The following is a 13,703-nucleotide window of genomic DNA, read 5'->3' on the forward strand; positions in this document are numbered from 1 at the left end:
AAGCTCCGTTGTCGTCAAAGTGATGCGTGCGAGTGGTTTCATGTAGAAGGAATTAATCTGTAGTTCGCAGATTTGGATTTGATTCTGTATTCTCGTGAGAGGTAAATTTTTGTACATTTAAAAATAGATAGATTAAGAGCAAATGCAATGTCAAAAATTTGTATACATTAAGAATGTGATAAAAAAAAACTTATTGTCTCACTCTTTCTTTCTTATCGCGTATTGAAAAGTATTGACATTTTATTTTATGGTTTATTATGATTTATCTTAATTAATATAATATATTATAACTTAATATATTATAATTATTTTATTGTGCGTGTGTGTCGTAATATTAATATTTTATGCAATATCATATAATAGCATATTATTAGAGATTTATATTTTTTTTATTTTAGAGTTGGCTTAAGAGAGAAAGAGAGTGAGATACATTATAATAAGCTCCATTATATATATAATTTTACAATACATTCTAATAACAAGGTATCATAATTATATTTTTGAAACAAAGAGGATGATATCTCTCTCTCTCTCTCTCTCTCTCTCTCTCTCTCTCTCTCTCTCTTTATGTATGTATTTTTGTACATAGAAAGATCTATATGAAATTTTTTGTTATTCGACACGATATATATATTTCTTTCGGTGTTCTATAAATATCTTTTGCGACATTTTGATTATATAACGGGTATCTTGCTGATATCGCATACTCTACGGTACTGTAATGTGATCGTGAAAAAAATAAACGCTGTTAGGGTGATCTCACGCCGCGGCACGACGATGTTGGTGAAAAGTTTTATAAGCCGTTTCGCGCACGTGTCGTCGCCGAATATCCACGAGATGGAAGAGGGCGAGGGCGAGGAGAACGATGTCGGATAGCGCGGTATTACCGCGTAGGAGAGACACGCTCCCATATGTCCGGGATTCTCCGTTAATATTTGAGGTCTCGGTCTCTTATATGACCCGCTATCCGCTATCTGGTGACATCTGGCATGGATCTTACGGCGCATTATTGCCCGCGAGAGAAACGTTCGCAATATTGTCACGTAATAAAGGAGCGGTTCCGGGGGAGAGCACCTGGATCGTATATGTATATGTAAACGGTCGTATCTCGTCCCGCGTGTACGATGGGATACACCGGGTCGTATTGGAAAATCACTGGGAATCTTCAAATCACCAAATCATTGAGATGTATCGAGATGTAACCGAAAGTTTTGTCGATTTGCAGGATTTGCGTTTTTCGAAAGTAATCGTCGCCCGCCTCTTTCCGGATTTCATCAGAATTCCCTTCGATTTTCTTCACACACGCGCTTCGAAAATTCGAGTGACCACAAAGGAGTGAGTAGAATTCGATTTTATATCTTTGACAAACGAGAATGAACATCGCATTCACTCTTCACCGCTATCATTTCACGAGATATTTTTTCATAAATAACATATACCGATGAATATATCGCTTATAGTTCGGATCGCATCGTTCTTATCAAGATATTGACAATGGATATCGATTATTCGAGCACACCTATACATAAACGGCATAAGAAAGAGAGGAAGATAGGAAGAGGGCCAACTTGGCTGAGATTCGTTCGAGCGGATCTCTGATTGTTCCCTTAACGATCGGCTGACAGCGAAGACGTATGTCAATGCCATCAAATAATGCGTGTAACGTCGGTGTGCACGCATACACGTGCGATTTCGCGTCGGCACGCCCGTGCACGCGCGTATGCATCTTGCACCGCCGCGTGCACGTACACGGGCAAGCGTAGAAATGTATTGGTAAATGCCTCGCACGCCGCCGTTTCGCCGTACGTCGGGGACATCTTCATAATGTCGCGTACAAACCGACCGTCATGTCGTATCATGCCTCAAACAAACGCCGACGACGTAATAAAGCCGGTCAACGCGACGAGAGAAACTCCCAATCTCGTACGAATCAATATCGATCCTTATTTGAGGCTGTTCGTGTTAAGCTGGAGCGTTCTTCATAAGGCGTTAAGGATGTTTCGGTTGTACAATAGTAGCAAAAAACTTTCAAAATAAGAAAAAAACATTTCTTACATTTATATTGTTTGAAAGTCAAATAAATAAATCTCGATTATAAAAAAGAATTGAAGTATCACAAAATAATATGGTTTTTAACATCTTCGTAAAAGAAAATAATTGTAATTATATTTTTCCTGATTTATGACAAAAACTTTTGATCGTGAATACCTTCTGAAATCAATTGCAAGAAACAAAAAGAAAAAGAAAAAAGTAATTTACAGAAAGAGAGACAGAGAAAGATAATATTTTCCTACAATTTTTAGTAAATAACTTTTAAACGAATAAGTGGATCTAAATCAAGTTTTGCATAAATATTTATTAAAGATTTTTCAATATGTGAAAATTTTTATTTCGTTGGCAATGTTTTTCCCTTGTCAAATTTGTCCTACACAATACGCGATTTCCCATAAGAATCAATACTACCTTTGAACTTAAATAATTTTCAAATCGATAAGAGAATTGTGCTCAAGATTTTGCGCTCAGATACTCAGAAGAAACAGTAGAATATAGTCTACGAAATTTTCATGCTTTTGTCAATGTTTTGACATATGATACATATACATTCTTAATATAACTCTTCGATCTGTGTAAATTAATAGCCAAATTTTTTTTCTGAACATGTCACTTTTTTTATTAAAGAAGGAAATTTGATACAATTTTAATAGATTCATATAAAAATTACAAATTTTCATTTTCTTAATTTCTAGGAAGATTCGACGATTTATTTTATCAGTGTGTGTAATAATAATTTAAGCATATCGCAATTTTATGTTACGTATTTTTAAATTAATATTTTTATCCTCGATACAATTTTTTTATACGCATTCGTAGGTACATATAATTGAGTACAAATCTGATTTTAATAAACTGATGTTTCTTGAGCATGCATGGAGAAATGAAAGACTCGCCTATCGGCGCAACAAGCTTGTATCTCTGCTTGTATATACGCGTTGGAGAAGATAATAAATCGCTGCATCAAGCGGATGCGAGCTTCACGAGTAAAATGTATTAACACACCCACCCGGCGTGCATCTAATATAGCAATTGTTCTTCTTCATTCGAATTGCGTACGAGGTAATTGAAGGGCGCGCCAAATAAAATACGCACCCTAAGGAGAAGAGATAAGAGAGAGAGAGAGAGAGAGAAAGGTACGATACAGCCGTCAGATCTCGCGCTTGAAAGTCAGAACCGGAGGGCATAAAGGATAGAAGAAGAAGAGGTAAACAGGAATATCGTGTGAGAGAAAAAGAATCGAAGAGAGAAGGGAACGGTGAAATGGTAGGAAAGAGAGAGGACGGAAGGGTTGAAAAGAGAGGTGGACACAGAAGCGAGCGCCAGAAGAGAGGAACGGAGGGAGAGGAAGGAAAGGAGAGAAGATAAGGATGAGAGGAGACCTATCGGACCATGTGGCAGGCGCAAACGGTGTGAGTAATGGCGTCGACCGATCGCTCCCAGCTCTAAAACACGAACAGCACCGGCCGTCCTGTCCCCCTCTACTCCTCGACGCGAACGCGTATAGTAATAACGAGCCGTCTATCATCGTCGGAATCATTATCATCGCTGGACCCGCGATCCTCGTTCTTCTCCCTCGTCGCTTGGCCGGCTTCCCGTCTTTCTTGTCTCTGCCTTGTCAGGGACGGACTTGTACAAAGTATTAATGAGAAGATTTAAGTTTCGGATTCTCAAGCTGTGTCGCGGGATAATCCTGTTTGAAATTATTTGTCAATCTCTTTGGGCATTAGACAGTAGATGGTAAGAGGTATTTAAAATACCAAGATTTTTTTGTTCGCGAAAATTCGAAAAATTTTCGTTTATTGCGCACGGTGGTCTCTGTGCAATTTTCGTATAAAATCATTAAAGTATATATATATAAAAATCATTCAAAACATACAAACATTAAGGACATCCATGAAATTAAATAATATATCTGATTAGATACATGTCTAATCGAAAAATTAAAAGCAGAGTAATTGTTTTATATATATATTTATGCATACTGTATGTATACTACATTTCTCATGTCTCTTTGTATTTCGTCACATTTATACCTATATATATTCAGATTTCTTAAAAAGTAGTTTCGAATGCTGAAAGATTTTTATATGCCACCCTTTCCTGCGTTATCTTTGCCTACCGTCAACTTTTCAGCAAAAGTGACGTGGATGGAAGGCAAAAAGGATATGCAAAGAACGAAAAAGGGAAGAGAGTTAATGACAAAATTATACCGGAAGTGCAACTCCGATGTCCGTGAAAAAGATATAATACTTTACGCAGCCTCCCTTATCTTTGGGGAGGAGGAGGAGGAGGAGGAAAGAGGCGCATGCACGGCGATTGCGTTGCTGCTGAAAAAATGTTGCATTAATCGTAAATTGCATCGGGCGGTCGCGCGTGCGAGAAAAAGTGCTTGTCGAGTGTTGGCGTGATAACGAGCGATTATAATTCGGAGGGTGATAAACGCGAGCCGATTACGCGCGCGATACACGTAACACGTGCATTCCGCGTTGTTAAAATTTTACTATCCGAATTTTCTCTACTCTCTTTCTTTCCACATTCGTATATTATTATTCCGTTCGTTTGTTTGAGGGAAAAAAAGAAAAAAAAAAGAAGTAAAAACTTACAAATTTTTAAGCATGTTACATTTATGTAACATAAATAAAATTAAATAGAAATTTTTTTATCTACAAAGAATAAGTTATTTTTTGCATACTCGCACCTCAAGGGTATATGAAACTTGTGTAATGTGGAAATTTGTTTAATCTCATTATTACGAGGTGATAAGTCCTGTCTTATGCTGTCTATATACGATCGATTAGCAGTGCAAGTCGGCCGTTATTTAGCACCTTGTTATTAGGGAAATCGATTCAATTTCTCACGATTAATAGCGCGCTGTTATCTTTTTATATATTATGATAATGAAGACGGGGGCTCGATTAGAAAGATCGGGGCACAGATCAGAAGAGATTGAGATCCAGATCTTCGACTCGTTAAAAAAGAAAGAAAACATAAGACGTACGATAAATTCTACGCACGATATGCACGATTAAAACTACTCGCTTGCGCTTTAGTCTGATGCGCACAGGATATAATCGCGAATGATCAGTGAAAGGCAGCTGATATATTATTATAGCATGTACAGGGTGATCAAACTTTATATCCTTCATCTGATTTCAAGTGCGCTTTACAGGAAGAATTTTAATTTACGGCTTCATCATCGAGATATTCCATATTGAAAGATATATATCGCGAGAAGAAGAAGGCGTTTTTGATCAGTTTCTCTTCCAACTTTGTGAAAGAATCTGTATTTCTAACAACAATTAGACAAGATTATTTGAGAGATCCTGTGTATCAAGTGCAAGAATTATCCACTGCATCATCAGATACAAAAGTATAGGGCGACCGCGCGATCCATTACCCGCGTCTCGATTTGCTCATCGTAAAATCGATGGGGTTTCTTTCGAGATTGGAGAGAGACAAAATATTAAATTGATAGTTTGAGAACGCGGTTTTTTTTTTTTTTTTGCGAAATGATATTTTTCTGCATCCGATCAGATCGATTCCCGTGCACGGGAATCACGAGGGAAAGAGCAAGAGGTAGTGATATATAACACATCGGCAAAGACTCGTTAGCCGTGATTTCGCGTGTCAAAATTTGTCCCTCGATCGAGTCAAGGATGCGTCGTTCGACGAAAGTCTGTGATGCATTATAGGAGCAAGTCTGAACGTAATAATATCATTGTCCGCATTATTATTCGGGAATGTGTATCGCGTGGCTGGCCTTCCTTCCTTTTCCGTTTCTCGACATTGAGAATGAATGTCTGTCGGAAACGACAACGAGGCAAATTTGACGAGATAGGACGCCGGTTTTAATCATTGGATTATAACGAGAAAATTATACTAGAGATGCGATTCTCTCCGGTAAGTGATGCGTTTTTGATGACGGAATCTCTGTTTTATGGCCCGAATGGGGAGAAGAAGCGAGAAGAAGCGATAACGACCATTATAATCCTGTGGTGCGCGTATCAATTTAATGACGTAGTAATTGGACCGGTAAACTACGTGTCTGGCGTGCGACTACGAGTTGACTTATAATTCCAGTCGACCATAATTTAGCTGTGATTTTTCTGCTTACGATTAGCCAGGGTGTGTCTATTCAAATCTTGTAAAAAAATTTCCCGATCTTCCAGATATTTTTGTCGAAAAGTTCCAGATAACGAGAATATTTAAAGATTTTTTTCTAGTGCAATTTTCTATAAAATAAGTTTTTTTATTGAACACATTTTCTAATGCTTTATATTTACATGAAGGAAAAGCACAAAGCCACTTAAGTTTCATATGCTAGATTTACAAATGTACTAAAAAAAAAAAAAAAAAAAAAAAATTGAAGTTGAGTTTCTGTTGAAATAAAAATTTTTAATTTGCATAACATTTTTCATTTTTTTATAAGTAAAAATTAAAATAAAGAATATGTATTTCATGTTCAATATTTTGTTAAAACATTGAATATATATACATATAATCAGAGAGAGATAGATATATATTTAAAATATATTTTAAATTTATAAATCACAATTTAACTTATCGGCGGATTGTCTACTACTTACAACATAAAAGCAAAATTATGAAAGAGAGAATTTTTAAAAAAATTTCCCGAGTCCTCATAAATTTCCATATGAGAATTCCCTAATTTCTCAAGGTACAAAAAAAAATCCCTGAGAATTAGTTTCCCATATTTTTCCAGGGAATAGACACCCTGTCAGATATATAGTACGCTGAAATTTTGCAAAATGTCTCAGGGTATATCGCGAACTATATCAAGTCGCGATATCTCGTGGAGAGGGAGAAAAAAATTACGCGAGAGGAACAAAGGAGGTAAAATTCTCGCTTTACGGAGCGAGAATAATTTCACCCTTAGAGACGTCATCGGCCATGTTAGAGGAGTCGCGGCGGCGCGGCACTTCATTCTTCCGCTCCTTGCTCGGCTGCCATTCTACAAAGAACTTCACGAACAATAACGAACAAGATACGATCTTGACACAGGCAATAAACTATACTATTCCGTTATTACATTTTTACGCGCCTCAGCGTTCCGGAAGGGGGTGCCCGCCAATTGTGCAACGCGCGCGATATGCGCACGCGAACGCGTAACGCTTATTATTATGCGTTATTACGCCGATAGACAACGGTATTAACGTGTAGAGATGTTACGTAGAGATCGCGTTATGTAATGGATAGAATCCTCTAGAGGCCATTTTTATTCAATTGCAAATTTTTAGATAATATTTAGCAGGGTTGGCATCTTTTAAACAATGTGTTTAAAACTGCTCGATTAAAACTTGTTTAAAACAGTGGACACTGTTTTAAATATTTTTGTTTTAAACATTTTTAAACGGCAGTTTAAAACTGTTCAAAATATTGCAATTAAAATATATGATTATTTGAAAAAGAAATTGAAAAAGAAGAAAAAAACAGAAAGTAATAGATATGTATGTTGCAAAAAAGTTGTTGTTTCAGTTTTTTTAATTTTTTATCAATATTTATGTAACATATAGATATAAAAATATAAATAGTAAAATAAAAATGATAAGATGGGTATTATTTTAGCAGAATATTTATTTTTGTATATTAAATAACAATCAACGCAATAAGGATTACTTAGTAAATATTGACTGACTTTACATTTTAGCATTTTAAATTAATAGCACATAAATCATAGCAGGTCAGTTCTAGTTGATAATATTGAATATACAATACTTTCGTTCCTTTCCCGTTCTTATTATGTAACCTTATACTTAACTCTCAACATAAATTATAAATAAAAGAAAAATAAAAAAATCTCAATTCTTCTTTTTCATCTAAAAATTACGAATTATAAAAAAAGAAACCATAACACATTGCATTTTAACATCCATTGCAAATGATAAATAAAATAACATCAATCCTTTAGCTAAAAAAATAAAGGGAACATTTAGGTACAAAAAAATGAACGATAACGATAACATATTGCATTGCAGTCATTACATTATTACGTACTTCTTTTTTTTTTAATATCTACTTTTAAATTTAATAACTCACGAATACGATTACGGAAAGTGTATGTTTAGGCCATAAATAGCGTTGTGTCAATTTTGGCAATGTTATTTACAGTTTAACGCTAGCGAAAAATTTTAATATTTACACAGATCAAAGCTATCAAGTGTTTTTTTTTTGCTCGTTTAAAACATGCTTTTTTGATTTAAAATATGTTTTTTTCTTTTTTACTTTACTCAAAAACACAAATAAAACGAAAAACATCGTCTTAAAGAAAAAAAAAACTACGTTTTTTTGTTTAAAATGAAAAGAACGAGTTTTTTTGCCAATCCTGATATTTAGATAATAATTCCATAACTGCTTTTAGCACATATATGTGTCATGTTTGAAGACTTTGTTATAGCATCTATCTTTTCTATGATCAGCACTGCGGAGAAATTTTGCTGTGGAATATAATGATATGATCGAGATAAAACGCGTACAATAATTATAAACATCTCATTGAATCAATACTTAGTATCAATTATCTAGAACTTTGTCGGATATTAATCATTGCAATAATATAATTATTATCTTAACTACAAACAAAGATTCGCTTAATTTAACACATCGGATAAGAGTTCTTCATTGTTCACCGAAAGATAAACTCGACGGATTTCTCTCTTGGAAAAAACATTATTGTACGAATTGTCCATCTCTTTAAAAAAATCTTCTCATATTTTAGCATGTAATTTTGCGACCATCATCGCAATATCGATTTCCATTCCGCGTTTTTCCTCGGAATTTTCCACCGCATATAAACACACCTGCTTCTTTGACAGAAGTAAATTTTTGAAATATGTGTATGTACGATTGCATTGATTGACACGCACGTGTTACCTTGATTTTAAAACTTTGTGCTATTGTAAGGCAAAAATAAAATACTACACAGTAGTTTACAACATTATATTACAAGGCATATACGTACATTGTAAATTAAAAAAAAAAAAAAAATCTCTCCTCTAAAAAAAAACCACAATTTTGCTAATACAAGATTGCATCATGCATTGTAAATAGATGGCAGTATTTTTCGCATTCAAGGTAATATTATCTTGAATAAGAAAACGTTTGTATGCATATTATTTCAGACATTATATAACATATATTTTACAAATTTCTGTGTAATGTACCGTGTGGACCTTGTCGGTGATACCTTTTATCCTTCGAATTGTTTGTGTGAACGTCCGCCCTCTAGGAAATGTCTAATATAACGAGCATCACAATATTTAAGTCCCGCCGTTTCTTGCGAAAAATGAGATAATTATCTCACTGACCTTTTACAATATTAGCCGTTCAAAACAGGCGGCGTCTTTGATCTATTATATTTATCCATATACCAAAAAAAAAAAAAAAAAAAAAAAAACACCAAAGAATAACTATCTTTCTTTTAGACTATAGGAAGACTAGGTCAAACTTTTCTTTTCTACCTTTCGAAACTGTTCGCAGAAGAAGATCTCTATAGAAACATTTTTTTTTCTGCAAAATAGCGTATAAGGTTAATAGTTAAGATTTAAAAATGTCAAATCTCAATACAGCTCTAAAATTGATCGCTACATTATGTTTGTTAATTTACTGCATGTATTTCTATGTCTAATTATTCAGCACTCTATTTAAATTAGTAATAATACATAGCATAGCTATTATGTCTTAAATCAATTGTATTTAATTTAATTAGCTGAGATAAGATCTCATTTTTTTTTTTTCATATTTTAATACAGTCTCTGGAAATAAATTATATATTATATCCCAAACCAAATTACGGCGATATACGCGGGCAACTAGAATTGATGAACTGTCAATTTAGATACAACGGAAAGTGTGACATCTGCGATAGATTAACATATATCTGTGTTACGTTATCGATATCCAATTTGTAGGCCTCGGCGCCATTAGGTCTTCTCGTACGTCCGACAATTACAGTCTGTCGCTCCGGGGCAAATTCGTGATCGTAATAATAGCGATAAGCCCCGAAGGAAAATTCGGCACTTTACGGTGGGGCTATTTACGGTGGCATTGTGTCTCCGCAGTCTATCGCGTCCGTCGAACGACTCTATTGAGTCGTCGTCGTGTACGACACGGTCCAACTCGTGTACGAATGAAAAATTAATGATGCGAACGGTAATAGGTCAGGATAGGGTAGAGATGCACGATGTACGATCGTTCGAAGATGATATATCAGAGATTGACGGATTTTGGCCTGTTACTACGAATTATTAAAGCAAGATTCGTGATAATGCTTGATACACTCATTTATTTAATTATTTAATTACGTATTTAAATAGTAATATTTATGACGCAATTGTGTATATATATATATATACCAAGTCGCAAAATATAATCACCCTTGAAATTTTTAAATCGTTTTTTGAAATTCTCAAAGTAATATTTATATAAATAGCAATTGCATATATATATACATGCAATTGCTATTTATATAAATATTACTTTGAGAATTTCAAAAAACGATTAAAAAATTTCAAGGGCAATTATATTTTGCGACTTGGCACGCGCGTAAAATGAAGAAAGTATTCTGACGTGAATATTCTAATTTGCGTCCGTGCGAAGGATTAAATTACCTTACGGATTTCCACGACTTACAACAGCGATAAGAGAGAGGTTCGAGACTTCGTTATCCTCACTCGGCCGAGCATCGCGATTCGGGCAGGTAGCTCTGAGCTTTGTAAATTACATACGTACGAGAGAGAGAGAGAGAGAGAGAGAGAGAGAGAGAGAGAGAGAGAGAGAGAGAGAGAGAGAGAGAGCACGAGCACATCTCATGGGGTTCCAAGTCCCGACGCCGTTGTCAACCGCCATACACGGCAACAAATTTATACGTCGCCGCTGCGCAGCTTTCCCACATACGCGGGGAGAAACGGGGAGTGGTAAGAAATACAGGTGGAGGAGCGAAAGAGAGGCGAAGGGCACATCATGCCTCGGGAGTAATTACATGCCCCGGGAGAGTCTGGCAATAGGATCCGACAAACACGCGCAGTTAGGAGAAGAGTAGATGGTTTAAGAGTTTAGGTGTGCATATGGGAGAAGGAGAAACGGAGGTTTCGGAGGGAATCCGCTCAAACGTTCGTCGGGCTTCAGAAGGAGGGAGGGGTGGGGGGGAGGGGAGGGGAGGGGAATGCGGTGGATTTACCTCTATATATGCTGGCACGTTGCGAGAGACGAGAAAGGGTGGGAGAAGGTGAGCTTCTCGCCGCGAGAGCACTATATTACATCATTGGCGGCCATTTTGGACCACCCAAGTCGCTGTCAGAGCATAAAAAATATGAAGTTCTTTTAGGGCCGCCTTTTTTCCGTGCCGCCAGCGGCGCGGCTCTGCCGGTTCGTATCGCAACGGAGAAAGGCGGTGCGCGCGAAGGAGAGAGTCGAAGACACCGGCGTGTGTGTGTGTGTGTGTAAAAACAGGACGGCGAGAAAGGGACAGAAAGAAAGGGAGAGGGGGGGAGGGCCGAAAGAAAGCAGAGGAGAAGAGAAGAAACGAGTTGAAACTGAGACGAAGATTCGGGAAGAGAGAAGATAGAAGGATGCTGGGGGGGGGGAGAGGGAAGGACCCCCCGATCATGTACTAGGGATCTTAAATAGAAGTCCGATAGGTATAGATTTAGAAAATGAGGCGCGGTTAAGGGACGATCGCGTAAGGAGGGATATAAAGAATGGATAGAGGGATAGATTGTATGGGAAGGCGTGAGGGAGAGAGGAATCTGAGGATGCTTGAAGGAGTGAGAAAAGAGGACAAGGGTGAAATAGAGGTGTTCGGGTGCGAATCTAACAGTGAATAGCCTGAGGACAAGTGAGCGACGATACATGAGAATGGAGTGTAAAGAATAAAGGAAGAGTGTCGAGACGGGCATATTTTAAACATCGAGAAGTAACAAAAAGATATATCGCTGCAACGAGAGAGATATCGAGATACTGGAACGTAGTATACGTGAATAGTGAAAGCATTGATTATGTAATCGATTGAATCTAATAGATTAGGGGATAACGATAACAGCGATATACATATACGTAGGTCAAGTATGAGACCTGAGCTCGGAACGTATCGTGGAAATATGGGAGACGGAGACAGATAGTCGGGAAAGGAGAATCGCGCTTGGGGTTACGAAGGGCAAGCGTGGCAAGAGCGAATAGATAAAAACGGAGGGAAGTATAGAAGGGAATGCGCGACGCGCAAGAGATAAACGGACGGGGAGATAGGGACAAAGGGAATACTCTTATGCGCGGTGAAGGGCAAGTGAGGTATTCGGCGAGATAAGGTGGGGGGGGGGGGGGAGTCGGCCCGAGCTGGAATGAAATAACAGAATTAGATGGATAATCTTAATCGACGATGACTTTCGAGTAGTTCCATTTGCAAACGCATGCGTGGTATATATAGGACGAGCTGCGGAGAAATTAGGCACTTTAACAGATAGTAAAGAGATTATGTTTAGATTGGTATAGTGAAATCACAGAGAAATCTGCGTTACTGTATATAAAAAGAGAAAATAGATGAATGTAACGAAATATATGTATAACAAATTGAACAAAGAGTAATTTTATTATATATCTTAATATTTTTGAATATTTCTGTTGTAACATGTTATTTCTTTCCTAATTTATTTATTTGTAATTAATTTTCGGGCAGTAAAAATCTGACATTATATACAATCTAATAAAACATGTTATTTATTTATATATAATATTATATATATTATATATATTTATATATTATTTATTATAAATATTTATTATATATATTTATATATTTATTATATATATATATATATATATATATATATATGTATTAATATTATTATGATATTTATTTATATAATCGTATATAAAGATTCGGCAAAAATTATATTTAAAATATAACGATTATATTCAACTATATTCTTATAAATGTTGTGACAATTTATTAATAAATCCAAAAAATTTTAACTTGACGCTATCAACTCTTATTTTGTGATAGTTTCTGTTAGAAGAGAAAATAAGAGTATTATCGGATAACGATTGGTAGATGATATGGTAGTGAGCAAGGAGATACGAGGAATGTAGAGGTTGAGAGAGGGCTGAAGTGATATATGTAAAGAATAAAGGATCGAATAAATTAAGAGAAAGACGCCCCGCGTAATTTGAGAGGAAGAGCGTCTCCTGTGTTAAGGCGCTTTGAGAAAGGGCGAGAACGAATGGAGCTTAGGCGCGAGGCGAAGGTACAGGAGGATAGACGAAGGCAGAGACGGATAGGTGGTGGGTAAGGGAAGCACTTAAGGGCCGTGAAGGGCACAGGAGGTAGAAGGCCGCAGGCCGTGCTCGCGAGAAACGTAAAAGAAAGATGCAGTGGTTATGCAGTTGAGTTAGTGCGGGTTAGATCGTTTCTCGCTCGCCATATTGCGGCTTAGCCGCGTTCTCTTTGGCTATACATATCCACCGCGTTTGCGTACACGTTTTATCCGCAAGTACAAGAAATCGTTTTCTTTTATATTTATATATCTGCGTCGAATGAATGTCAACAGACAGTAACAGACGGGAAGATGATATTAATATCGTTAATACAACTGTTATATACAAGATGTCCCATTTTAAAGGACCCACTCAAATATCTC

General features: G+C 36.5%; 1 protein-coding gene across 1 annotated transcript in view; it reads left to right on the top strand.

Moving 5' to 3' along the window:
* Positions 1–865: 865 nt before the first annotated feature.
* The window catches only part of LOC138940332 (uncharacterized), a 58,373-nt gene continuing 45,535 nt past the window's right edge, over positions 866–13,703 (top strand). The window contains exons 1-2 of the mRNA XM_070309149.1: positions 866–1,043; positions 1,226–1,335. Coding sequence (XP_070165250.1) covers positions 866–1,043; positions 1,226–1,335 — 288 coding nt within the window. The remainder of the gene's footprint in view (positions 1,044–1,225; positions 1,336–13,703) is intronic.

Source organism: Polyergus mexicanus, unplaced genomic scaffold, assembly GCF_030449975.1.
Source record: "Polyergus mexicanus isolate NDT 795.1 unplaced genomic scaffold, iyPolMexi1.0 SCAF_16, whole genome shotgun sequence".
Taxonomy (NCBI): Eukaryota; Metazoa; Arthropoda; class Insecta; order Hymenoptera; family Formicidae; genus Polyergus; species Polyergus mexicanus.